General features: G+C 43.2%; 1 protein-coding gene across 1 annotated transcript in view; it reads left to right on the forward strand.

Annotated features, from left to right (window-relative positions):
- LOC146782724 (extracellular calcium-sensing receptor-like) overlaps positions 1-27671 on the forward strand; it is a 116870-nt gene extending 89199 nt beyond the window's left edge. The window contains exons 3-5 of the mRNA XM_085637208.1: positions 4801-5025; positions 26541-26664; positions 26743-27671. Of these exons, the coding sequence (XP_085493334.1) occupies positions 4801-5025; positions 26541-26664; positions 26743-27671 (1278 nt within the window). The remainder of the gene's footprint in view (positions 1-4800; positions 5026-26540; positions 26665-26742) is intronic.
- The last annotated feature ends 210 nt before the right edge of the window (positions 27672-27881 follow it).

Below are 27881 nucleotides of genomic sequence, written 5' to 3' on the forward strand. Positions count from 1 at the left end.
GAAATGGGGAAGGCACAACCCAAACTCCGATCAGCTAACAAAGGAGGGGAGACCAAACCACATAAAACGGTATCTGTGAAATCTTGACAAAAACATGGAACATACCTAAACGAAAGATTGTTTGCATTGTTAAGTAATGATTATTACATTTATGGTGAGAAGAACAGTAAATAAAATATGTACTGGTGAATAGAACCCTTATGACTAGAAAATTAGCAGAGAATTAAAAAAAACAATTAATCAAGTAACAGTAAGCTTGGAGGTGTAGATCGCCTCTCCTCTGAAATTAGTAATACATTTTTACAGAAGGGAGTCTTGTTATTTTAACTTACTTTGAATAAACATGGATGAAATAATCCAAATCTGGTGTTGAGAGAGTGGATTGCTGGTCGCATATCGAGAAACATTTTCCTTCTGTCTGCTGTGACATTGGCAAAATCCAGTGCAAATCTTATGTTAGCTCTGGACTATGAAATACGGCCTGTGGCTTTAGTTGCCTTGGTGACTTTAAGGAAATCCAAATATTCAAAAAATTAAAGCATTACACCTTTAGGTTTCTGTAAAGTTGAGGCAGAATGAGGAGCATGACCAAGTGTATGTACCCTTTGTATGTTCAAAAGAGGGGAGGCAGGTAGGATCAGAACCTTCCATTCCTTCAGCCAGACCATAAGTTTGCAGATTTTTCCTTCTGTTTTGATTTTCTATGTACTCAGCCTGTTTTTTAAGACAGCATTTCAGATTGCAATGCCTGTACAGTTAGCGCATTGTCTTTGAGTACTCCAACCCTTCCCTCCATCTGAGTAACTTTATCTATCACAGAAGACCATTTTTCATCAAGGGCCTGTCTTCCATGTAAGGTTTGAGTGTCCGAATTTCCTCTAATTTGAGCTCCATTGAGACAGTGGTGTTGACTTTTCTGAGTGAAGGATGTCATTTGTTAGCTCTCTTATGTGTTGAGGCAATAGAAGAAGTAGGCAAATTAGAAGGTAGTTTATGCAGAGATGGCATGAGAGTCTGACATACTAGAGGGAGAGTTTTGACATACACCCCCAGAGTCCTCCATAACCTCCAGGGCAGAGAACAGGTTATGAATGACGATTTTAGTATTGTTCTTCAGTGGTTTACTGGTATTAAGTTGTCAGTTTCTGGTTCTCTCCATATGTATCTGAAGAAGCCAATGACTGACAGAGGCACAGAACTTAAAAGCAGTCTACAGAGAGAAAGAGTAAAATAATATTGTCTCTCCTTACTTCAGTGCAATAATATGGAAAAACAAGTGAGCTGACTGGCTATCTTTACCTTCCAATGCCCCTTAAGATTCAGGCAGCATTCTGAGGTGTTTTGAAGCTGAGCGTGACATCAGTAAACAAAAGCAAGACAAACAAAATGATCATCATCATCATCAGAACGAGAATTATCTTAAATGGATACACCTAAAAGCAAGAGAGGTTTGTGTCAATATGTATCAACACCCAATTGCCGACAAATTTATAACCACAGGTATCGTAAAGAGATATTACGCACCAGAAATGTGGGCATAAATTCTCTCAATCAAAAAAATATTACACAGATTGTCCTGGACCAACTTCAAAGTAGATATTGGCATGCTATAATTGATGATGTTAGTGTTACACAAAGGAGGGGATCCTTGTAAGGAGTTCTTTGAGACAGGCATGGTAAGCCTGTTTTACCTACCCCAAAATTAAGGACCTCTGGTTGAACACTATCAAACATATCAATATAAAAGTGAAGACTTAAAGTGGTAAGCAATCAACAGATCTCTTTGGGACTCTGATGAGGAGGCAAGACGGGCCTTCTCTCAAAAAGGGAACTATTTTGGATGGACAAATGAGGGACAATCACCGAGGCCTGCATACTCTAGGGGACTGGAGACAGGCATCGTTCATATGAACAATGGAGAACTTTGCACTTTGTGTGAACTGCACAATTGAAGACATGACTTCTTATTGTTTTTCTACGTGTGCTTTCTTTTGTGTTTCTATGATTAGGTGTACCTAAGACTGTGGCAAGTTGTTTTTCTACCTATGACAATGCTGTTAATGGGGAACCACAATGTTTTTATTTCAATGTTTTCCTTTTAATGCTCTTTTTCTCTCTCTTTTTGCGTCTATAATTTTGTAAATTCTGACCCTTTGATATGTTCAGGGAGTGGAGAGATGGTCAACGATTTGATCTCACTAGCATAGAGGAAAACAACTTATTATGCAAGAGTAGGACAATATCTTTTCAATAGCTTTTTTTCTGCATGTAAAACTTTTTTTAATTGCACAGTTACGTCAACCAACATGCAGTCTTGGTTTAGAACGTGAATCTATATTTCGTACAAAGAATAGCAAGCATTTTGCTCTGTTCTCTGCTGATAACTCGATTGTATTGCCATTGAAGCATGGTGACGGCTGCCACCTTTATGTGCATGGTTTTTGAAGCACCTCAGGTGTAAACTACATGCTCCCTTCGGCACTTGGAATGGCAGCCCAGAAAGGCCAAGCACAGGCAGCGTTTCATTGGTACTATGGAGCTGATTACAATGTCGGGCAGACTATATCATGAAAGGGACCAACCAACCTCTGGTCAGCGGTCCGACTGCCTGATTTGGATGCAACTGAACACTGTTCAGTCACATTCCGACATTTCCCTATAGTAGCATGTGTTACGGACATAAACCGGCCATAGTGCATGCTCCCATAGGAAAATGGGAGGTGGTGTTAATCCCTGCTCCCCGTGGCAAGCATCTCAAGCTGCCTATCACAGGGGCACAGATTAACCGCGGTGCCATAGGTGCCCCCTCAGCTCCCAACCAGAGGCCCGCTAACAAGGGGGCCCTGCTAGGGGCCCCATAATCACTCTCTGACAGGCTTTCCATGTCAGAAAGCCAAGCATGGAAAGCCTGTAGGAGATCAAGTATCATAATTTCAAGGGTGGAAAGACCGCCCTTTGGGATTACGGGCCAGCCTCTGACTGGCCAATGGGCTCCTTGAATCTGTCAGAAGCCAGCCATAATGACAGCCGATTTCAATTCCAATCGGCTGATTCATAAGCAGCCGGTCGGAATTGAAACCGATGATGATGGTCAGAAAGCCTCCGACCGAAGGCTTTCTGACCACCATTGTAATAAGTCCATTAGTGTGGAATCCTCTGGCAGCAAGGTTAGGAATCTGCCTTTTTCTTTTATGGAATTGGACTTTAACTTTTTTGTTATTTATTTTAAGTTTACACAAACTGAATAGAGAGTGTGTCTTTAAAATGGGCTTCTACCTTCAATGATTAATGCATTTGTGGCTCATGCTGGTTTGGTGAATTCACTTGGAGATTAATATAAGATTAGCATCAACAGAAGGTGTTTGAAATGCCAAAATAATTGCACACAATGTTTGTTCATTTCGAAATTTAGGTCCTGTCACCATCCCATTCTGGTTTACTAGAATCAATTTGACTCTTGTTTAAATGGTATGTTTTATGCTATGTTTGCATATTTAGTGATCGTTTTGGGAAATACACTTACTAGTTGTAATAGTGATACATCCAGTTGTGCCATTTTTGGATACCTCAGTAGGCTTAAGTAACACTTTATAGAGTTTAATGCCAATCAGTCTGTGCTGATTTATTTAATTAATTCCTTCTATAAATTTCATTTTAGAGTAAGTGAACTACATTTTTAAGCTATCCTTAGAAACAGTGTGACACTTCTACATGCAGGGGACTTTCAATGTCCTTTATTTTGGGTTAGGTAACACAGGTTTACCTTGTCTGTCTCAATTATCTCCTTATAAGGGTCCACTCCTTCATGTAATACCTATGTTTTTCCATTACAGCATGCAAATATCTAATTTGAAGTTGGTCCAGGACAATTTTTTCTGATATTTGTTTGATTAAGGGAATTTAGGCCCCAGTTTTTCGGTATGTACTATCTCTTTTAGATATCTGTGGTTATAAATTTGTCAGCAATTGAATGTTTACATATATTTGACACAAGCTTCTAATTTTTTTGCGTATCTCCGTTTTAGATAATTCTCGTCCTGATGATGACCATGCTCTAAGTGCCCATATTGAGGGGTCAAAACATCGACAAGTAACATATATGGACTGTGTTTTTAAGATTTTTGACAGTCGATATCAACACTCGGTTCATGGGTGTGGGCTTCAAAACTATCTATTGTCCCTATCAGCCACATATATATATATATTGTACATACCATGAATGCACTTTTCAATCACCACACATCACTTTCACTGCTGTCACTTTTTAGGAGCACCTTGTATAATTGGTATATTATACTGTGTTAATTGATCAATATATTAAAAATTGAGATATGGATAAATAAATGCACTGAAATGCATAACTGAATCTTACTCATTGGAGAGGTTTTTTACTTTCCCTAAAATAACACTATTGCTGTTATAGTCAAGAGCTACTCTACCCCCATAGGAACCAGTGTATTGTTTAGCTATTGCTTAGCTCTAATCAGATTTTCATTTCCGCTGCATACAATTTAAAGTTCATATGGTACTTTCAAGTAGCTGTGCCAAAATAGACACGTTATTGTTGAACAGCAGACAAGAGTCAATACAACAGCACATCAGTTGCAGACCTTAAGTCAATGATAGGGGATCTGTTTGCAGCTACATTTATAAACTGGTACCTGGTGCATTCTGCTTTTCCTGTTTTCACTTTCTTAATAAATAATTAGGAATTAATTACATCATCATGTTATATATCCCTCCAACCTCCCAACAATGAAATATGCCAATTTAATCATGTTCTCCCTTTCTATTCCCCAGCTTAACCACTACATCAAACATGCCAACTTCAAGGATGAATTTCAAACAAAGGCTTTCTTTGACAGTTCTGGGAACCCCCTCGCTCAGTATGATATTGTCCACTGGCAGCTGGGAACAGGAGCCAAAATACAACACCGGACAGTCGGGCGCTATGATTCCAGTGCCCCCTCAGGGAAGAGCCTGCACATCAATGCCAGCATCATTTTGTGGCCAGGATCTGCACAGGTTAGACCATGTTAAGAGTACAAAGATCTTCCAAAGGTTCCATGTGTCATTTCCCTCCAACTGATAAGCACAATGCCTGTATAAACTTAGAATGAATGTTGACAAAGGTACCTGACAAATAAGATCAACAAACTTTCCCCTTCAAGATAAGGATTAATGTATTTTATGTCTCAGTTAAAAAAAAAAATTATTTTGAAATCCTTTACTGGTTTCGGTATGTTTAGAACCTAACTTCAAAGTGTAAGAGCTGAAGGTGACCACCTCGCTTTCTTCCACTCTGGACACTGTATCCACGCCTGCAGTTTTGACCTACAAATTGTTTTCTCATGTTTCTCAGTCTGATTAGACTACAGCCCTCAATATGCTCCAGTGTATCACACAAACATCCAGCACTTCAAACAGTGTCTGTAATGATGTGGAGAGGGTGGTCACCCTATACACAGCTCAATACTGTGTTAAATATACAGTAGGACACAAACGCGTTAAAGCACTTATGTATTTGCACATTAACTGAACTCACAAAGCAGTTCTATCAATACAAAATAAGTTGGCAAAGATATAAAAAAGGATAGAAGGTCCATCTTTTCTGTAAAAGATTGCTATAAAGAAAATGTTCAGCATTTAGCACCAAGGCAGCACTGCTGGCCAGAAACACAAGCATCTTTCATTTTAATAAATGAAGTGCAAGTACTTTTGTATTGAAACATATATTGATTCATGAAATGTAATTAGACCGGGAGATAGCCTCCTGAAACCAATATCTCTCTGGTGTAGTTTGGAAATATTTATAAAAATGCTTTAAACATTTTTGGTTTAAAGAACAAGTCTTTTTTAATAAATATGCAAGTAAGTGGATATATATTTAGGACTACAATGGAACTATGGTAACTTATTGCGAGTTGCACCTAATATTATTGAGACCAATGACCCTAGTAAACAATTCAAAAAGAATTTAGAAGAACCCTCATGTTGTTTGAAAGCAGACTGTCAGCCTGCTCTTAGATGGTCATCTAAACAGAACTCTTACATCACAAAATGGAAGGACAGAAATGCCTGAAACAATCAAAACAGCTATTTGTTGTTGCACTGCATTTTAAACCATCATTAAAAACAGGGATCAACCATTTCCAAATTGGCCTTGCCCCCACTACAAAAGGGAGAGTCCAGCTCTTCATGGGACTGACAAGATCAACGTTCCTAAGACCACTAACAATCCTATGCCTTGTTTTCACATCAAACAGCTTTTTTGATGCAGTACATGTATTTTGAAGTGGTGAATTTGTCCCCAGCTACAGTTAAGCAAACATAGATTCTGGGTTGAACCCTGAGAATTCCCTTGTACTTATTAATTACCATGGTAATTAGTAATTCAGGGTCCAATTTACCTGACCATCCCTCATTATTTCCGTCAGGATGCTTTCAGGCGCATGAGAGATCAGTGGTAACTCCATGGTTTGTATACTTCCCAACTGGGTCAAAAACAGGGCTACCAGCCTCAATATGAATTAATGGAATTTTGTAATAAGGGTTACCCCCATGGCACGGCAAGTTAAGGAGTGATATCTGATAATACCCATTTCTCACTGATGAGCCTCAATAACCCTGGAACATGGCTCGGCTTTGAGGGTCCTTTCTATTAGATAATCTGTATGATAATTGTACCCAATGAGGGATATGGGCCAGTGCTGTCCTCATAAGGAAGGAACAACTCACACAAAAAGGGAGTTTGAGATCAAAAATGTAAGAAACACCATGAAGGTTTATGACAAAATTAAAGGGAATCAAAGACAATATAAGGTTCGGTTAGTTATATAAATCAACCATGAGGCATAGAAATTTGCCATGGAGGAAGTAAGCTATTTAAAAAGATGCACCAATAAAGAGCAACATCTGAAAAATTGACTAAGTCCATGTTGTACAGGAAATCAACAGAGAATCAGGCAGCATCACTAGAGAATCAAGAAGATGTCTATCTCAACCCCAAATTCAAAGGTCTTACATACTAATTTCTAGCATAGAAAGAAATGAAAATGCAATGTTATTATGGTGCAAGCTAACATATCAACATATTAACAATTCATATTTCAGCATTATAAAATGGCCTCTAAACCCACCATTCTAGCAGTAACCCACTACACGAATATTGGGTTGCCCCTTCTGACCTAAAGTCATATGAATTGTCAGAACAAACTAGATACATGAACAATATAAAGAGTCATGAATGTATCTACAACAGTGTGCAAGCGGAAGAGTATTTAAAGGCTTCTCCCAGGGAGTTCTTTGAGAACAAGATATCATACAAATTTCAAAATAAACAGTGCATTATTTCTGCCTGTGGTTCTGATGAGAAATATAAATAAATCAAGAATATTAGGAAAGCTTCCATATTTAAAAAGATGGAGTTGAGGATTAATTGAGATTTAGTTAAAGACCAGAATATACTAGAAATTTCATTTCAACTCCAAATAAATCATAATAATAATCATTTGTATTTTTGATTAAAGAAAACTCTAGCAGTTATTGCATTCCCCATTCAAGTAGTTTGTGTTGGACTTTACAATTTCGGATGAGGTTAAAAGTGAGCTCCATGTGACTGGCATAAACAGAAAAATACTGATGCAATTGAATGTTATTTCTGAAAAAATCCAAATATTTTAAAGTCCATTTAGTAGAAAAGCAAAATAGAACTACGGTTTGGACAAAATAAATTAAAAAAAAACACAAGAAAATTAAAAACATAATATTACTTTAAATTTATATGAGTGAAGTTAGGCATGGGATTGGAGGAAACAAAGAAATGTTGAAAATGGATGAAGGGGAGTTGTGATGCTCCCAGGCATAATAAAACATGAGTGGGGTTAGAAGGAGGATTGAGAGAAAAAAATTGAGAAGGAAAATGGTGTGAAAAGAGGCAAGGCTTTTGGGAGATCATGCCCCCAGAACAACAATTTTTATAAGAAAATTGTCACCAGGTAAAATGACATCTCGACGTTGGCCACTCAACAGTCGCTACTCTACTGTGTTCGCAATTGAGCTACTGAAGATTTAGGACCCTTTAGAGAGAGTCTTGTAGACATTCTTAAACAGTAATGTTCTAAGGGGATTAAGTGGCTGGCCTATGTCGAAAAATCATGGTACAATCTGGGCCTAGCTAATTTCTGGGAAGATCCATCTTCTATCTTGTCCACTTACTGTGGTTAAACTGGGAGAGCATCGCTGCTCTGAATAAATCCTTTAGTTCTACAGGCAGCCTTACGAGGCTCTTGTTATTGCATAAGTCTGTGCCTAGGCAGAGGCTTTTCTAAATCATATACAACCACAGCATGCTTGCTCCCTTTTTCTGCAGTATAGGTATGGGACTTCGTAAATTGCTGAGCATACATCATCTTGGAATTCTGTAGAGACTAGGCCAACTTTGTGTCAGTCATGTATGCTCCTTGATGAAACTGAGAAACACATGTTTTTCTGCCCTAGACATGCCAGACCTAGAGCAAGATGTATTGTTCTTTTATGTTGTGTTTTGGGATTGACAAATCGACCAATTTTAGAATTTGTAAAAGTCATTCTATGGGCGTGATAGTGATAGCTGTATCCAAATTTCTTTTTATGGCCTCATATAAGAGACACAAGTTGTCTGCCTCACTATCGAAGATCAGTACCTGCTCTGGGAATGTTCATGAGCTTGTTTTATTGTCATTTCTTTATGGGTAAAAGGATCTATAAAGACCCTTTGGGAAAAAAAGCAAGAGGGAGCCCATATTCCCATGTTATGCTTTAAACATAAATGAAACTGCAATTTGGAAAAAAACATTCACATATTGCAACAAATGGTTAAGATCTACCTAAGCATTTCTAGCTACCTTGTTTTATTTTTCTCATCCAAACACCTTAAGTGGCAAGGGTATGCCTAGTTGTCTGTCCCATAGCATGCTGCATAAATGGGACTCAAACAGCACCTCATTGAGAGGGACAAACAATTCAAAACAACGTTCCTGGAATGGCTTCTGGTCCTATGGAAAGGAGATGTATTCTGAGCCTTAGGTTACACTGCCTCTTTTGTTGCTGGGTCTCCTTTGATTTGCATATGATTGTGCCTGTCTGATGGGGCCTGGGGGTGGAGAAGAAGTGGAATAATTTTCTACCTTCTTTTGAAAGCCTGGGTAAGGAGGAAATAAGAACCATTAAGACAGAGATATCTGCTAACCAGATATAATCTTTTTGGACCTGGTAAAAACAAAGTAGAGAGCTATTTGAAAAATAAGCTGGCCTTCATCCATTGAGTCATGCCTCCTGAACGCATAGCTGCCAGTTTGGCACTTCAGCTAGTATAGCTACTGTGGTTTGGCCTTGTCAATTTGTAGCCTCTTTTGCTTACAGTACACCTAATCTTGATTGTGACATACACCTTTTCCTGGCACGCTTTTTCCTCTGCCTGCTTACTCATATTTTTTTCACTATGATTTTGAGTCTCCCATATTTGGATTGACTTGGGCTTGAAGAGCTCATCCACCTGACATCTGGAACTGGTTCAATATGAAAAGATATGTAACAAAATATATAATTACTCTATTGATTCCAACCAACATCCAGACCAGCCTCCAAACTTGGCCTGGTTTGGTTTGTGGCTCTCTTAGGACATTTACATGCAGCTGATGATGTGTTTGAAGAACTGACTTCCTCTGTGTAAAAAAAAAAGGGATTTTTTAGACAATATGTACATAATACTTGACGCATTGCACAACCTGCCGTATATTTCTAAATACACTATTTCTTTTTTTATCATTTTTTACTTAAACTTGGTGTGAACATATTTTTTCAATTGTAACTGGCGGCTATTTGTGCTGTTAAACAGAACCCTTCACATATTTACTCATGGGACCATGTCACTGCATTGGCCTAGCCACCAAAATAAGCCAATACATCCTGAATTCTTAATCCTTAATGAAACCAACCCACCATAGTGGACTTGTCAGTTGTCTATTGCTGAAACTCTGTGGCCCTTATTCGGAGTTGGTTAATAATCAAAAGTCTCTGATTTTCAAATAAAGTATAAAACCAGAGAAGAATCTACCAGCTGAAGTTCCCCCAACTTAATTCCTTCATGGTGGGGGTCATTTCACCAGTGCATTTTCATCAATCTTCACAACATCCGTAAGCACATTTTCAATTATCAGGTATCTTTTATTTAAAGATCGTGACCTCACTCTTCCCTAGCCTGCCATGTTGTATTCCTACAATGAATATATTTGATCAATGAGCAAAAATAACCAACAAGTAAGATTTAATAGGACATTGATCATGCGATCCATGTTCAATGACAGAACATACAAAGCTCCATCTAAATTCTCCAATGTAGAACAATATTCACGGGATGGGGCTAGCTGCTGGGCAAAATAACATCACTGAGCGGGAGCTCTCACGGTAAGCCTTGGCCCAACACTGTATCCACCACATTGAGGTTGTGGTGACATCTTTGGAAGACAGTGTAAGATACAACAGGGGAGTCTAGTTATTTGGGAGGTGGCCCTTCAGGGTGCTCAGAGTTAATGGAGGAAGCCTTACAGTACAAACATGGCAAGTGTAGCAGTGCTGTTGGCAAATGAGGAGTAGCGCCTCACAGACAGCAGCTATAGAGCGGGCCACTCCTGACAGTTCCCCATCGGAGTTGCCTTCTTGCACCTTCCACAATACACATCCCCCTCTAGTAGGAGAGTTAAGTGGAGCGGAGGCTGTGGCGGAGAGGGACAGCACCCTAGTGAGGGAGAGAACTGAGTTATCAGTGCAGACGGCTCATTCTGGGCAGCAGAGCAGCCATTCTGGGAAGAGAGAAGAGGGTAGCTCACTTAAATGGCACAGCATGGAATATAGAGAGACCAATTAGCTGCAGAGCCTAGAATATCTCATCCTGATTCATTTACAGGCAGAAGGCCTGATGGAGGTTTCGAAAGTGGCTCAGGGACATTTCAGTGAGCAGGTTCAGGAGGCCAGGCAGGGCAGTAGCCTCAGATTTGTGAAAATTACAGGAAGCTCAAAGGTGAAGAGCGGTAACAGGATTATTCAAGGGGAGAGATCCAGAACCCTCTTGGTGTGCAGTGGATTACACTTGGCATTGGTGGGGACTATAAACCCCAGAGGCAGCCCTTTTGAGCCCTGATCATCGGATTGGAATGTCCAAAGTCAAAAAGCACTGAGGAGGACCCCGCTGTGAGTACATACATATCCTATGGGACAGGACTGGAAGCTGAGAGGTGGGTATGACCTAACATACTCAATCACCACTTTCACTGTCACTTGCTTACAACAGAACAGAAGGAAAATGCTTGCCCCTCTGATATAATTTTTCTAGAGGCCTTATTTCTCATCAGTTTTAACCTTACCACACGGACTCCTGAATAAAGGTTTTTTTAGGGTACCAGTGTGGTCATTTTTAATTCACTCATATGCTTTCCCCCCACAAACCTGCACTCACCACTGCGGCATTACTCCTAAAAGAACTCTGACAAAGAGTCCTCTAGTGGGCCCGTGGGAGACTGCAGTGCCACCCCCACGAGGAGCAACACCCGATGATGAAGCATGACACCCACATGGGTGTGTGAGGGCACTTTTTCCAAAGGGAGGAATTCCCTCACCTCCACACTATTCTGTCCCCAACCTACCATGTCTCACTCACAGTCTCTCCCAGCGACCAAAATAGCCCAGCTCTTCTTGTCATTTCTTTAGGAACAGTTACCCTTGAGTGGTTATTATTCTGCAAGGGGGTGGACTGGCATCTAAGGAGATTTGAGAGAAGTCTGAGGATCGATGACCCAGGACCACCAGTGGAGCATTTGGATGGGAGATAGGCTTGTTGTGCCAGCCCACATGCCAAACTTCCAGCCAACTAACCGTTTCTGAGGCAGTGGCTGGGAAAGCTGAGGACACCATGCAGGCTGTTTCTACAGGGATCATGGCGTTGGTGTCAGGGGCATCAGTAGTGTCAGACGACCCTCTAACTATGCTTTTGAAGAAACTGGCAGAGATTACAGTTTCCATTAGCACAATGAATGCCACTGTGCCAACCACCTCAGTGGAAGTACAATCTTTAAGTGGTGATATCGCCATCTTCTAGACTAGGTTATTTGTTGTTGAACAGACACTGGCAAATATGGAGTCCAGGTGGGACACTAACCCAGAGTGCGGCCCAACATCTGGTCAATCATTGACCTGGAAGCCCAGAGCTGCTGGAATAACATCTGTATGTCTGAGAATTCGTGTACAACTGCTGCTGACTATACTCTTGATGACGTTTAACCCACCCTTGGAATTTCAGTGAGCTCACAGGGTAACGTCTTGACATCCCCCTCTCCTGATCATCCCCGGCAAATCCTCGCCTATTGCCTTAGACATCACTAAACCTGTCAGATTCTGCATATGGACAAAAGGCACTGACCGTATCTCTCTCATCACACAGTATTTCTACTTTGAAATAAATCAAATGCAGAAAGGCCTCCAGATAAATTAGGTGAAATCCAGTCTGTTGGAACCAGCAAAGCTGTTGATCACTTTGGGTGGGGTGGATACAGGAATATGCTGATGAGGAGGAGTTGAAAATCCTGCTGGACACTCTGTACAGCAAAGAGGCTGCAGGATTGGCTATGTCATCAACTGAGCCACGCTTGCCAGATTCGAGGGGAAGGAGGCGCCAGGAATAGCAACATCTTGGAGGAACAAAGACATCTAGAGGAGGTTACACGAAAGTGGGAAAAGAATCGAACGTATCGCACAGAGACTCTAGGGGGCATATTTACAATCAAATGCTGCAGCGTGGTGTCACAAGCAGTTTGCTGTGCTGAGCTGCAGCATTTAAAAAATGCAGGGATGTGCCACATTTACAGGAATACAGTTCACACCTGTGCTCTCCCCTGCACAGGTGCTAAAACAGCAGCCATGCACCAACGTATGAACCGTTACACCACGGTGCAAGGGAGCCTGCATTGCAGGGTTTATTGTGTTTGTGCAGGAAGAGATACCTTTCTGCACAAAAACAATCTTCAATGGCATTTTGCTCCTTCTATACAAAGAAAGAGCAAACAATGAGGAGAAATTAAAGTATTTCTCCTTGTTGCGCCATTTTAATGCCTCCCCTTGAAAGGCGTTAGTTTTTGGTGCAGCTTCAGATTTACCAATACCATGACATACCCCTTTAATGCAGAATACTGAGTGAATGAGGGGCATATTTAAAAGGCTGTGTAAAACCACAAAACGTGGCTTTGTAAATATGGGCTAGCCCACAGCACCACCAGAGCATCAAAAAAGTGACGCTCCGGTGGAGCTAGGGGCTTGTAAATATGCCCCAAGGATTGGAAGAGATAAGTCTCAATCCCTAGATTGTTAGCCATATCTGGGCTTGGGGCCAGTAATAATGGTTGACTTATATGTTGTTTATCTGCTTCACATGCCTTGGTTTACTACATAAAAGATAACACTGGGAATAGTGGCCACAGGTATGGGGGGTTGAGGGATGCGGCGCCTAATCCCAACATCCTTGTGGGGTGGAAGGACATATCTTGGAGTGCTTGTAGTGGAACAGATGCACCCCACTCCACAGATGATGCTCTGGGAGGTATGCTGTTGTGGGGGGAAAGAATATGGGAGGTGGTGCATGATGAATTACAGGAGAGATGGAACATTAATTCAGACTCTTGGCATTAACACACAAACAAAAAAAGTCACTAAGAGATATTGCAGACAAGATGAGTACTTCTGAGGTGGGGATTGCCTCCGAGGGAAGAGGGACTGGGGGAAAAGAATGGAAGGAAGCTCTGATTAAGATAAAGATGCGCGGTCCCCCAGAATGTTGATCACTAATGCTACTTGGGAGTGTGAGGGACAGGGGCCTTGTTGAGGACTCAGAGGGAAAGCTTCCCCAGGACCTGGAATTCACTGGTCCCCATTGACTGCATGTGACCACAGTTCTTAGTTTCTCATGAGTTTTTTCACAGGTCGAGGGCTGGGATTCTGATGGTCTGGCATCCACTGGTGTCCCTAGCGCTAAGGGACGTTGAGTAGGAGTTTGGCTATTGGGGGACCAACACTTGTTCTGCTTCCTTCTTGTCCTGGATGGAGGGATCTTATATTTTAGATCATAGAGACTTGTCTGTACCCCGGGATATTCGCTGAGGGTGGAGGTGACACCACGCTGAGATCATGACAAATGCCTTATCCAGGCTGAGGATGCTAGTTTTGGCCATGCATGCAGATCTTAACACCCCCATAGGTTATTAGCAGTTTGCAGGACAAACCTGGTATATTACAAGGATGCCTGGGAACACGAAACTAGGGGTAGGAAGAACTCAGAGAATTTTATTCTGCGAAATTCTGTGGAGTTGCATTAAAACTCCATAAGATTCCACGGAGTTCTGCGATTTGTGCCGGAATAGGCATGTTGTGCTGCCAGCACTCTGATTTAGCACGAGTAGCACATTCTGTGTTGAAAACTTAGCGCAAACTGCACCACGTGTTGTGCCAGAGAGTGCAGCTTCTCAAGATGATTTTGCATGGAATACGACTATATTTTCTACTCAAGCGGCCTCCTTCTGACCAAAACAGTTGTGACTGCCCGTGACCACCTGCATTAGAAAAATCATTCGGGATATCCTCCTAGCGACCAGAAATTGTGATACCAGATGCCAAATTTCACATGTGCTCAACAACTTTCTGGAGCCGAGTGCAAGAAAAGATCCCGCCATGCGGCAATTTGGGGAATTTGGCAGGAACACTGCATTACAAGAGTGACGCAAAGTCACCAAAATTAGTGAAACTCCGTGGACGGAACAGAATTTTTTGCCCACCCCTACACCAAACCCATCATGTTTCTGTATTTGAATGTAAATGACCTCAAACACTTCACAAAATGTACAAGGTATTCAACTTCTTGGGTCCGACAAAGCCAGACATCACACTGATTCAGGAAACGGATTTGAAGGCCCAGGAATTTGACAAATTGAAGCAATATTGGGTGATGAGGGCTGTCTATGGGGTCCTCCTATTCCAACAATCCACGTCTTTGAGCCATAGAACCAAAGGGGTGGTGATACTTCTTCACAAGCATCAACCATATAGACTGCATACCAAATAGATTGATGGGGAGTGGAGGTACATTTTTGTTAAGCTCCAGATACAGTACGCATACTTGATTGTTGGGTCAGTATACACACCAGTTGGAGATAAAGCTGATGTATTTTCTAGGTTGACTAGACTGTTTGCGTCATTTGGAAGGATGAAGTTAGTAATTGGGGGGACAAGAATACAGTACTTAACCCTGTGCTAGACAGTTTGGGGCAGCCTAACACCAAACACAATAGAGATAGGGCCAGATTACAAGATTTGATCTCTGATTTCACAATGGGGAGCGCTGGTGATTGTTGCATTCCTTGGCTCAAGATTACACCTTTGCTTCCTGTCCCCATGGAACGAGGAACCACTTAGACTGTTTCTTTGTTTCGGCTCCTACCTTACAGCATGTGGAAAAAGCATGGATTATTTCAGTGCTGGTTACTGACCATTATAGCTTAACTTCTATGTTGCATCCCCTCCTCCAGGGGTGTGGCATCTGAATACAGCCAGATATAATGAGGCAATGGAGAAGCAAAAATTATTTTTTTCTGGTTCAACAGTTCCTGTCTAACAATGTAGGGTCAGTGACTTCTCTCTCAAATTTATGCGGGACAGGGAAAGTTAGCATTAGGGAGGAACTAATAAGAGGATCAGCTGCAACTAGAGAAAGGATGTGGCCTAACGGCTAGGGTGGTCGATCTCAAAGCTGGGGAACTGGGTTTGAGTCTCGGCATGGACTCTCAACATCCTGTTATTCTGAGCAAATCACCTAATCTCCCCGTGCCTAACAAAAAATAATGGTGTCCGTCTGTAAAGCAACTGGTTGTCATGTAAGGTGCTCTGATACCTTTGGGTCTAGTTTGTGCTATATATACCCCCCCCCAAAAAAATAGATAGCGCACGGACCAGATAAGACAAGACCTAGAACGGGAAGTTGTGAGAAACCAGGAATTTATGCAGCATTAATTCATTTATGAGATTTATAAAGCGCATGGCTACCCGCAGGCTTCCCAGCCCTGCCAAGAGGATCAAACAAAATGTAAGATCTCAGGGGAACAGCCAATTTTTGAGTTTCTTTCTAATGGACTGTTCATTCTTGGCTAGTTTTAGTTCTAGATCCATACTATTCAAAGGTTTTGGGCTAGGTGTGAAGAGGATCTTCCACCCCATCTTGATCTCCTTATTTTAGGTGTATTCACCAGGAAGCTAACTCCTGACCTAAGGCATCTGTTGGGAGCATAGTGGGAGCCCAAGGACTGTAACATGGTTGGGCCTCTCCTGTGCATGGCCTTGTGGGCCAGGCAAAGGGCCTTGAATGTAACCCTGGATTGGATTGCTAGCCAGAGGAGCTTCTTCAAAGATAATCTATCTGATTCACATCTAGGACATATTTGGGGGATCCCAGGTACAATGCCGTAATCTAGATGTGAGACTACTAGAGCCTGTACCACCGTTTTCCTCAATTTTTCTGGGATTAGGTTCAGGATTTTTCTGATCATCCGAAGGATGCCGAACCAGATGGCCGAAAGTTTTGTGGCCTGAGTATCCATGGATAGGTTTTGGTCTAGCCACATCCCTAAGTTCTTTATGGAAGTTTTGGGAATGGTCTCCAGTTTTCCGGCCAGTTAATCTTAGCCCGTGGGCCCGGTCCACTTCCTAGGAGCATAAGCTCCGTTTTGGTCCCATTCAATTTAATGCTACAGTTGGCCATCCAGGTTCCTATTTTTTCAAGGCATGGAACTAGTTGCAGATGTCTTGAGTTGGAAGTTTCTGCCACCGAGACCACCACCTGAGCTTCATCAGCGTACAAAACAATGGACAATCCGAATTCCTGCACCAAGTGAGCTAGCGGGCTTAAGTAAATGTTAAAAAGGGTCAGGCTCAGAGACGAGCCCAGAGGTACTCCGCATGTGGCCATGAAGGTATCTGAGAGGATACCTGCCTCCATACATTTAAAGGATCTTTTACTCAGGAATGAGGTCACCCATTGGTTGACTGTGTCTCTGATCCCAATCTCTTTTTGTCTGTGGATGAGGATCTCGTGGTCTACAGTGTCGAAAACCATCCTCACATCTAAGAGCAGGATTGCAACCGCTCTGCCTTGATCGAGAATTGATTTTAGTTTCTCTGTGATCACGAGCAGTGCGGATTCTGTGCATTGTTCCGGGCAGAACCCCATCTGGGACTGGTGCAGGATTCCATTAACCTCCAGGAATTGTGAAATTGAGCTATTAACGTGTTTCTCCTCAATCTTTCCCAGAATGGGTAGCAGTGAGATGTGCTGATAATTTCTCATGGATGTGGGGTCCAGTTGGGGTTTCTTAAGCAGAGGTTTCACTAGTGCATGCTTCCATTATTTGGGTAATATGCCTTTCTCAAGGAATAGGGAGATGAGGTTGGCCAAATTGTCCCAGATGGGATCACCCCCTTGTAGAATGATGTGAGAGGGAGCAGGATCTATTGGGGACCCTGATTTGATGTTACGTAGGAGAAGGCCTGCCCGTTCTTTGCTCAGCCTAGCGAAGGCGAGAAATGATGGGAAAGGAGTGGGCTTGGGCAGTTCTAGGCATAGGGAGTACTCTGGCTTGTCTGTTGATTTCTTCATCTTTTTGGGGATCTCGCCAGTGACTGAGTGAAGTGAGTTGTAGATGTTTTCAACTTTACTCTTCAAAAAGGTGGCTAATTCATTACATCTCTCCTTTGAGGATTGGGAGATATGTACGTCCGATTCGATTGTAGTGAGGGATTTGACTATTTAAAACAGTTCTTTGGGAGAGTTGGATGACCTCTCGATTCTCTCCCCAAAGAAAACTGCCTGAGCTTTCCTAATATCCTTATGATATTGTTGAATGGCCGCTTTATATGAGGATTTGAGGTCTAGGGCATAAGTTTTCCTCCAGCTCCTCATTGCTTTTTCCAGTGTTGCTTTTGGTCTGCTATCTGGGGGCTAAACAAGGCCGCTCTATTACTGTTTCGCTGCTCTGTCGGTCTGGGCTTCTTAAAACTTTTATCTACGGAACTGGTAATCCAGTCTGACCACAGCCTGTGTGCCTCATCTAAGTCTACTGTGTTTGGAGGGATATTTGCCTCCAGATATCTAGTCCAGAACTCAGGGGCAAGCCTTGGCCATTTACGTCCCAGAATTGGGCAGACGCCTGAGGGCTTTGCTAACGGGGCCTTCTCGTACAGGATGGGAATATAGAAGTGTTCTGACCAGGGAGTCTGTATCGGAATAAAGAACTGCAGTCTGGGATCATTAGAAAAGATGGAGTCCAAAATATGCCCCTTTTCGTCCATCGCAGATCCCACCTGTTGTATGAGTTGCATGGCCTCAAGGTCGGCCACGATTCTTTTGGATGATAGGTTCTTTGTATCATCCATATGAATGTTAAAATCACCTAATGTGGTGAAAGCACTTTTTCCTATGATCAGGTTGGCCAAGAGATCAGGTATGGACTCAAAAAAGATGTGCAGGTCCCTGGAGGCCTGTAGATGAGGCTGCCCAAAAAGGAGGATGTAGGGGAGAGGGTCAGTCTGAATTGGATAGCCTCACAGTTGGTTAAATTGAAGGGGTTATTAGAACAACTCAAATGTAATTTATAAATATTGGTCACGCAACCTCCCGCTTTTCCCGCCCTGTTAAGCCTATGTATACCACAGCCTTGGGGAAGAGAACATATGATGTCTGGTGTGGAGCTTTCGGTGTTTCGGTGAGAAACAATGCATTGAGGTCTTCCTCTTCTATGAGCATCCCTATCTCAATTTTGTGCCCTGGAAGGGATCTACAGTTGATGAGGCCCATCTTCCAGTGCTTGGGGGTATGGTTCACCAACTCTTTGTGATTACCGCTCGACACAGACGTATTTAGTAAAAAGCCGCATATTTGACAACCCAGAGGGTTGTTGGCATCAAGGGAGTGGAGGCAGAGTGGTGACATGATCTGAATGATTCTAGATCCTTTTTTGTGAACTTAATAATCCTTGCACGATCTGGGTAGAATTGGGCAGAGTTTCTGGCCCCTGGTCTTGTCCGGATGCGTATGGGCACAGACAGGCTTGCCTTCAGCGTGCCAGCGGTGCGCCCGCTGCTCACGTCCGCTGCACGACTACGAAGCTGCTGCCATAAGTAGGCGAGCCACATGAGTCTAGACCGCTAACCCACCCACTCCGTGACCGAGGGGAGAAGTGTTCATCTCTATGGTCCAAGGGGGTGGAGCGGCTTCCCTTCACGCTATGAGCTTCCAACACTTTTTTGCCCCCTGTTTGACCTCTAGATGCTAGTTGTCTGACTCTAATGGTGCCCTGGCCACTGCTAACCAGACCCATGTCCTGAGTGTTGATTAAAAGTCCATGGTAATTAGGTGCAATTACAATTGGTACTGACAATTTACCTCTAAGTCCCTAGTAAATGGTAGGGAATGTAGTTTTAGAGGCACAGTAGATTTAATGCACTTAAACGTGCACTGCTGTGTTGCCTGCTGTCATTTTCAAGGCAGCTCTGCTTTTCAGGCAGATTTACCAGTCAAATATATCCAAATTCAACTTTAGAATTAAATGTACTTCCAAAGTCTTAAACTACACTATTTTATATGTTACCCCTAAAGTCTGTTAAAGCAGAAAAGGTTGAAGGTGCACACCAAAATAAAACTAGTGATAATCAACTTATGCGTGTAAAATAATAGGTGCCACGGTACTACATCCGCTGTCAAACAGGATGAATGTATAGTCATGACATCAATATAGCAGTAAAACCTACTAGTACCATGCACTGTTCAGTTGGTTTTTTCCAAAACCACTATGAATAAACAAGCATGAACAAAACTAACCAAATGAATAAACTGTCATTGGATTGAATGTATACACAAAATAATCATAATAAATCACATGGTAACATCCATAATATGGGAACAATATCTCTGTTCTTGATTAAGCATAACATTAATCACTCTTAATGATGTAAAAAACATTAGTTATAACAGAAACAAAGTTGTTCAATTCGTCATCCGTATTTTACGTGCTGCCCGATGCATTTCGGGACAGAAGAGTCCCTTCCTCAGGGGCAAACCATGGCACGAACTACAAGCACGTGTGGTGGAAGGAGCAGACAGGGATGGCGTATGTCACTCAGAATTCACTAGATATGATGCATGCTACATGAAAAACTTGAGTGCAATGGCTTTAGAAAAAACTGTGGCCGGAACCATTGGAGATATTAAAAAAAACGACGAGGTAATCCTCATGGGGCACAAACTCTTCGGGGAACCATTATGTACATAACCATTATGTTCCCCGAAGAGTTCGTGTAGGTTTTCCTGCTATATTGATGTCACCCCTAAAGTCTCCCATAAGTGCCCGGAGGGTGGGTACTTGCAACTGTAAGCAGGGACATTTTAAAAAGATGTTTTGGATGCCCTGGTGAGGGGAAAATTGCCAATTTCATTTTTCCCCATTGTAGCACATTGGCTCCATAGGCTAACTTGGGAATACTTCAATAAAGTATAACTATTGATAGGAGTGAGCTGAAAATATACCTCAAAGTATTAAAATGATAGTTGGAATAAATCCAACAAGTTGCCAATGTTAGATCGAATAATTATCACATAAAATAAGTTATTGAACTTTATTTTCTGATTAACCAAAATTCAGCATTCCATCAACCTGTTTGGCTAGCCTTTGACAGGCCAAGGGAAAGTGTTCTGATGAGGTGTGAAGTGGCCTTCATAAAGACAAAGGACATCTGGTGGGAGGAGATCTGCAGCTACAGAGCAAAAGGCAGGATGGGTGGAGTAGCGAAACTGGCCTTCAAGAGGGAATGACAGTTAGGATAGGACATAGGCTCACCTTTACATCCTGCAGCCCCAGCCAGACAGGAGCCCCAGTAATTGAATTAGCAGAGGGACTTGTAGAGGCGTGTTAGGGGAACTTAGCCACTCTAGTGTGTTTGCTTAGCCAGATCTTAACCTACAGGAGCAAGTTTCTCCATTTTGCATAGTACTTTCTGGGACAATAATATACCACACTTTTGAGAAAGTTTTCATACCTGAGGGTGCCACCCTGCACCCCTTTGCTCCACTGCTTGTCACCCAAGAATACTGGATAAATATGGGAGAGCTGTCCAGCAACTCAGCGCCCTACCGTGAAACTACAAGAATAACTAGGACTGCCCTGCTGGACCCTTGGACAACACAAGAGAGGACTCCACTCATAAAGCCTGCACCTGCTGCACTCTTTGGTATTTAGCCCAAAAAGTCCTTTGCCTTGCCCTGAAATTTGAAGGAGTGAATTCCTTGAAGGCATCATGTAAAAAGAGTTCCACCTGTATCATTTCCACCAAGAAAAACCCAGCTGAATTGCATTCAGTAAACTTTTAAGGATTTGGCTTAGTGCATTGTCGATCTTGTGGTCCCAACTTCCCTAGGAGCAGCTCAGGGATTCTGGAACCTTGGATTGGTATCGTGGACCCTTAAAGACCTAATGGAAACAACTGGAGAAGAAGGACTGTCCTGCTGGACCCATGGACAGCACAAGAGAGGACTGCACTCATTAGGAATACACCTGCTGCCCTCACAAGGCTTCACAACAAAAGAATATGCCAGTCTTAAAAGATAAGAATTGGAATCCCAAATTAGCAACAGGTAGAAAAGTGGTGGAAGGGCTGCCTGCAACACCATCCCGGAGGACAGCTCCAGCTGACAAGCTTCACCTGGATTTTACTTGGATTGACCAGGTGCATTGTGGGAGTTGTAGTCCCAGACCCCAAGAGGCAAACTAGAGCTTTTAAACCCTTGGGTGGTGCTGTGGACCACTTTCCTGCATCAAGAAACACTTCTGGAGGTAAGTGTAAAATTGTTACATCAAGGGCGGCCTGGACTCTTGACTTTGTTCCGGTCCAACGCAGCCTTCTTTAACCCTTTGAGAGCTAGTAGCTTATAAGCGCTAGTTTTATTTTTAATCTTTATAAATTCATATATATATGGATTTTGTTCATTTTAGTGTCATTTTAGTCATAAAATATTTAATATTTTATATAAATTGGCGTTGAGTTTTTATTGTGTGTTGAGTCTTACTTATTTATGGTTTTGATGCTTTTGAAATGCTTTACACGCCTGTCTCCTAATTTAAGACTGCCTGCTCGCTGCAAGCTACCAATGGCTGAACAAGGGAATACTTACTGAGACCTTAACTAGGTCTTATATTGTGATTGTGGCCTTATTACTAGTGGTAGATACCTACTTACCCCTACTAATAACCCACATTCCAACAGAGGTGAACACCCTCACAAAACAAAATGCAAAAGACCCAACTCCTGACTCGCTTAGAGAACTCATTGAGTTATATGGTATATATGCCGCCCAGGCAGAAAAGGCTCTTTCTTTTGAGACAACGACATTACACTAGGGGGTAAAACACAGGCTATCATCTGGTCCTACAGTTGACAGGGATGGAATCTACCGGCTGTCCACAACAGGCATGTAACTCTTCTCACTCATACCAATGATATTCTTAGGGAATTGAAACACTTCTACTCCCAACTGTGCAGATAGGATCCCAATGTGGCGCGAGCAGTAGAGAAACTTTTTTGGGACATTATGCCCCTCCCTAGTATGTGGACAGGTCAGTTATATGTTGATAACACAGAGGAGGAAGCTGCAGGCTATTGATGATTTACAAGGGAGTAAGGCCCAGGGAGAAGATAGGAACCTAGCCGAAAACTATAAGATGGGTAAACCCTTGCTTACTCCCATATTGTGAGGGTTTTCCAGGATTCAGAGAGCTCTGTTAGATTACTTGATGACTTTGCAAAGTCCAGGATTGTTCTCCTTCCAAAGCCGGACAGGGACCCATCAGAGTGCACTAATTATAGACCCATATTCCTAATAAATGTGGATACCATGAGCAGGGCCGGACTGGGAACCAAAACCGGCCCTGGCAAAGTGCTTGGCTGCCCTGCTCATCTCCCCCCAGGGGGTTGGGGGTGCCGCCGAGCTCTTTGCCAGGGCCGGTTTTCGGCCGATTTTGTTACAGGGCCGATTTTGCAGCTATGCTGCAAAAACGGCCCTGTAACAAAACCGGCCCCCAGGGGCCCAAAACCGGCCCCCAACCGTGCGGCACACCGGGGGATTGCCCGGTGCCTGCTACGGCCAGTCCGGCCCTGACCATGAGCTTAGCTAAGATTTTGGTGAGTCACCCTCAACAATGTATGACTGACCTGATACACCTGAATCAAGTTGGATTTGTACTGGGCAGGGTGTCCTCTAACCAACTTAGGCTCTTGCCCTATAGTCTGTGGCAGGTATAGGAGGATGTCGATGAGAAGGAGCTCCTTTTTTTAGCTGAAGAGAATGAGTTTGATAGAGTGATAGAGTGGAATGGGGGTAGCTTTTCCACATCATCAAAAGGATGGGTTTGGACGGCGTTCCTGACATGGGTGAGGAACATGTATAGAAATCCGGAAGTGGTAATGGCTACAGGGGGTTTTACATTGCAAAGTCTTAGAGTGGAGAGAAGGATGCAGTAGGATCCCCGGTGACATTGCATTCAGAGGTTCTCTTGTGGCATAATATTGCCATCAGCTTGGGGCGAGCGGAGATTAATTGGCAAATTTGCCAAAATTGTAATATCAGATGTTTGGTGGACATGATTAGCATAGATGGGGTTGTACCTTTTGACGAGCACAGATCTTGCATGCAAACTTATATAGAGGATAGGATGTAGCCCCATGGCCAGAACTGCCGACTTTGGGGACAGGGAACAAGGTTCAAGCCTTGGCATCGGTTGAGCATCCTGTCATTCTGGGCAAATCAATTAATCCCTCTGTGCCTACCAAAAAATAAAAATAATAATCTGTCCTTGTGTATTGTAACTGGTGCTCATGTAAAGCACTCCAATGCCTTCAGGTCAAGTTCACTCTTTGTAAATGTGCAAAAAATAAATACAGCTATGGAGATATACACAACTGAACAGTGCCCTGGAGCCAACCCTCCTTAGGTCCCCTTATTTACCCATGACTTCCCAGATATGGGAATACCTGTACACATCAAAGAACTTTGGAGGCATTGTACCAGGACTTTATACTCTTCTCATTGACATAGTGTATTCATCAGGGTCAGCACTGGGACTATTGCAATGGTAGGAACACAGACTTGATATTGGATTTGATGATGAGGACTGGGAGATGCTGATGACTGAGAATGTTTGACGCTTGTAAGAGGCGCAGACAACATGCAGTCATTTTAGGATCATCCACAGGTGTCACTGGACACGGGCCTGACCCCAGAAGGCCCGATTGAGTGTGCATTCCCTGTGTTGGAGATGTAAGGAAAAGGGGGGGGGACATACTAACATAGATTGAACAATGTGGTTTCTGGTACACTTGGTTCTATTGCTTGATTTCTCAGCATTGCCCACCCTTTCGTACCATGTAAAGTGTGTCTCTCAACTGCATTTGCAACAGCAAAGGTGAGGATTGCAATACTCTGCAAAACTACATAGGTACCAGCCCATGGGCAACGATTGGAGAATATGTATGACACAGCAAAGTTTGAGAAGATAATATACAGACCCAATGACAATTTGCAGATGTTTGGAGAATTGTGGGTTAACTTTTCACAAAGATGAGGATGGAAGGGGGAAGGGATGGTAGCAGAACAAGGGAATGTATATATAGAGAGTCTTGGTGGGGGGTAATGACAGGAATGGTACAGTGGAGGGGGTGAATGTTTTCTTTTTGGATAAAATCATTGGTTTCAAGTAGGTTTATGCAGGCTTGGGGAGGGAAAGTAGGGGAGAGGTGTTGCACACATATGGTACCCTGTTTACTGGCAGGATTGTACTGTATAGTTGCTATTGTACCACAAAAACTAAAAATGTAATGTTATCAGAGAACTATATTCACATAGATTTTGTTATAACATACACTCACAGGCCCAACATTAAGGTGCCGATCACGATCCGGTAAAAAAATTGCCCGTACGACTCGTATCCGGTCTTTTTACCATACGAATCGTACAAGTGCCGTACAAACTGGCAATCACGATTCGCATGGTAAAAAGTCCGTACGAATCGCATTGGGAATTATTCCCCACACGTCCTCGGGTCGGAAAATGTGTCCGACACATCCTCGGACGATTCACCGTACAAACGTGAGAAGTGAAGTCCGACCGCGCAAGTACGATCCATCCCGTGCGTCCGATGTCACAACCGTATGGAGAAAACACCGTTCGCACCGAACACCCATAGCAACCATGGAGACATGTGCCCGCATGCGCGCCGACCCCCCCCAGCCCCAATGAGTACACGCCGACCCCCTCGTGTATGTACGCGCCGACCCCCCCAGCCCCCATGAGTACGCGCCGACCCCCCCAGCCCCCGTGAGTACGCGCCGTACCCCCCCAGCCCCCGTGAGTACGCGCCGACCCCACCCCGTGTATGTACGCGCCGACCCCCCCTGTATGTACGGTACGTACCCCCCCGTGTATGTACGGTGCGTACCCCCAGCGCATAGCGCTGGGGGTACGCACCGTACATTCACGGGGGTACGACTCGTACGTACACGGGGGTACGCTCCATACATACATGGGGGTACGCACTGTACATACACGGGGGGTCGGCGCGTACATACACGGGGGGGTACGCACCGTACATACAGGGGGGGTCGGCGCGTACATACACGGGGGGTCGGCGCGTACATACACGGGGGGTTGGCGCGTACATACACGGGTGGGTCGGCGCGTACTCACGGGGGCTGGGGGGGTACAGCACCTACTCACGGGGGCTGGGGGGGGGTACGGCGCGTACCGGGCCCCCAATTCCACTCGCATCGCGGCGTACTTCGCTTTTCCGCCACTTTTCGGGTGCCGTAAAAATATTGCCGTCCGGACTGCTGTCGGTTCGAATCGTACTTCCTGGTTCGTGAAACGCTGCCTTAGAGCGTCCCGACGTCACGTCGGCGCTTTCCCCGGATCACATTTGTATGTATCTTTTCGTCGGTCGGTGTTTTGTACGACTCGTACGGAAATGGTGTTTCCGACCCGTGCGAATCGTACTTGCATGTTTGTAATGTTTTACGACCGGGTACGAGTCGGACGGAAAAAAGCCTCCGTCCGACGGTTCGTACCCAGTTTTTACCGGATTGTGATCGGCACCTAAGTGTATACTCTGCAGGTAATACTCTGAGCAGACGCACATAAAACTATTGAGCACAACTTGGAGTGATAGAATCTGTTGTATCAGAAAATAACTGGTTAAGAAGGACAGCAAAAGATGAGCCCAATCACCATTGTGCAATAATTATTAAAGCAACTGCCGCAATGGCTAGCAAGATTTAAAGAGGACTGGGAAAGGCAATGTGTACTCCAGACCTAAACACTAATTAAACAACTTCATGCACTCTTTTGCTGCATTTATTTTTTTTCTTTCAAGAACCCAGTCTCGGTTTGCACTCCCAGCTGCCCCTCTGGATTTCGAAAGGCTGCTAAAGAAGGACAGCCTGCCTGCTGTTTCTCATGCATTCAATGTTCTCCGGGAGAGATAACCAACCAATCAGGTACGTACATAAAAGTGCTAATGACTCCTACATAAAAAAAAACTTCAGAGATCACTAAAAACCTCTTCTTGCTTTCAGACTCTGTGGATTGTTTCAAATGTCCCTGGAATCAGTGGCCAAATGGTGAGAAAAACCAATGCATCTTGAAGCCTACTGAGTTTCTCTCCTATGAAGAGTCATTGGGCTCCAGTCTGACAGTAATCAGCTTTATTCTCTCAGCAGTCCCAATTGTTATCCTGCTACTCTTCATCTATTACAGAAACACTCCCATTGTCAAAGCCAACAACCGCAGTCTCAGCTACCTCTTACTTTTTTCTCTCACTCTGTGCTTCTTGTGCTCAGTGGCTTTCATTGGTTATCCTACGGAAGTCAAATGCCTCATTCGTCAGGTCACCTTTGGAATTTCTTTTGCTCTTTGTATTTCCTGCATCCTAGCCAAAACCATCATGGTAGTTGTTGCCTTTAATGCAACTAAACCCAACAGTGACCTAAGAAGATGGGTTCGTCCACAACTGTCCTACTCGGTCATTAGTGGCTCTACGTTCATTCAGGTTCTCTTATGTGCCTCATGGTTAATTATCTCTCCTCCTGCATCAGAATTCAACATTGAATCTCAACCAGGGCGCATCATACTTCAGTGCAATGAGGGTTCTCCTTTAGCCTTCTGGTGTATGTTGGGGTATCTTGGACTTCTGGCATCCATTAGTTTCATAGTAGCTTTTATGGCAAGAAAACTGCCCGACAGTTTTAATGAGGCTAAATTCATCACCTTCAGCATGATTGCTTTCCTCAGTTTGTGGCTCTCTTTTATTCCAGCTTATCTCAGCACTAAGGGCAAGTACATGGTGGCTTTGGAAAGTTTTGCAATTTTGTCTTCCACTTTTTCCCTTGTCTTTTGCATATTTTTCCCAAAATGCTACATTATTTTGCTGAAGCCGGAGATGAACAAAAAGGAAAGCCTCATGTGCAGAGAAGCGAGCCACAGGAAGAAAATTAAAGAGACTTAGACATTAAATTGTTCCTCTCAGAATGGAACATCCTTCTGCTTGAATATCTTAGTTTTACAATTCCATGAATTTCTGACACTAATTTACTTTTAAGCTTGGGATATCCAATGTAATCCAAAGTTAACTCTGCTTAAGTTCATTGTAAAATAAAGTTTAAAGGAAATTTACATTTCTAGAGCTCAGGTGAATAAAAATGTCATTAACGTCCTC

The sequence above is a fragment of the Triturus cristatus genome, chromosome 12 (assembly GCF_964204655.1).
Source record: "Triturus cristatus chromosome 12, aTriCri1.1, whole genome shotgun sequence".
In the NCBI taxonomy this organism is placed as follows: Eukaryota; Metazoa; Chordata; class Amphibia; order Caudata; family Salamandridae; genus Triturus; species Triturus cristatus.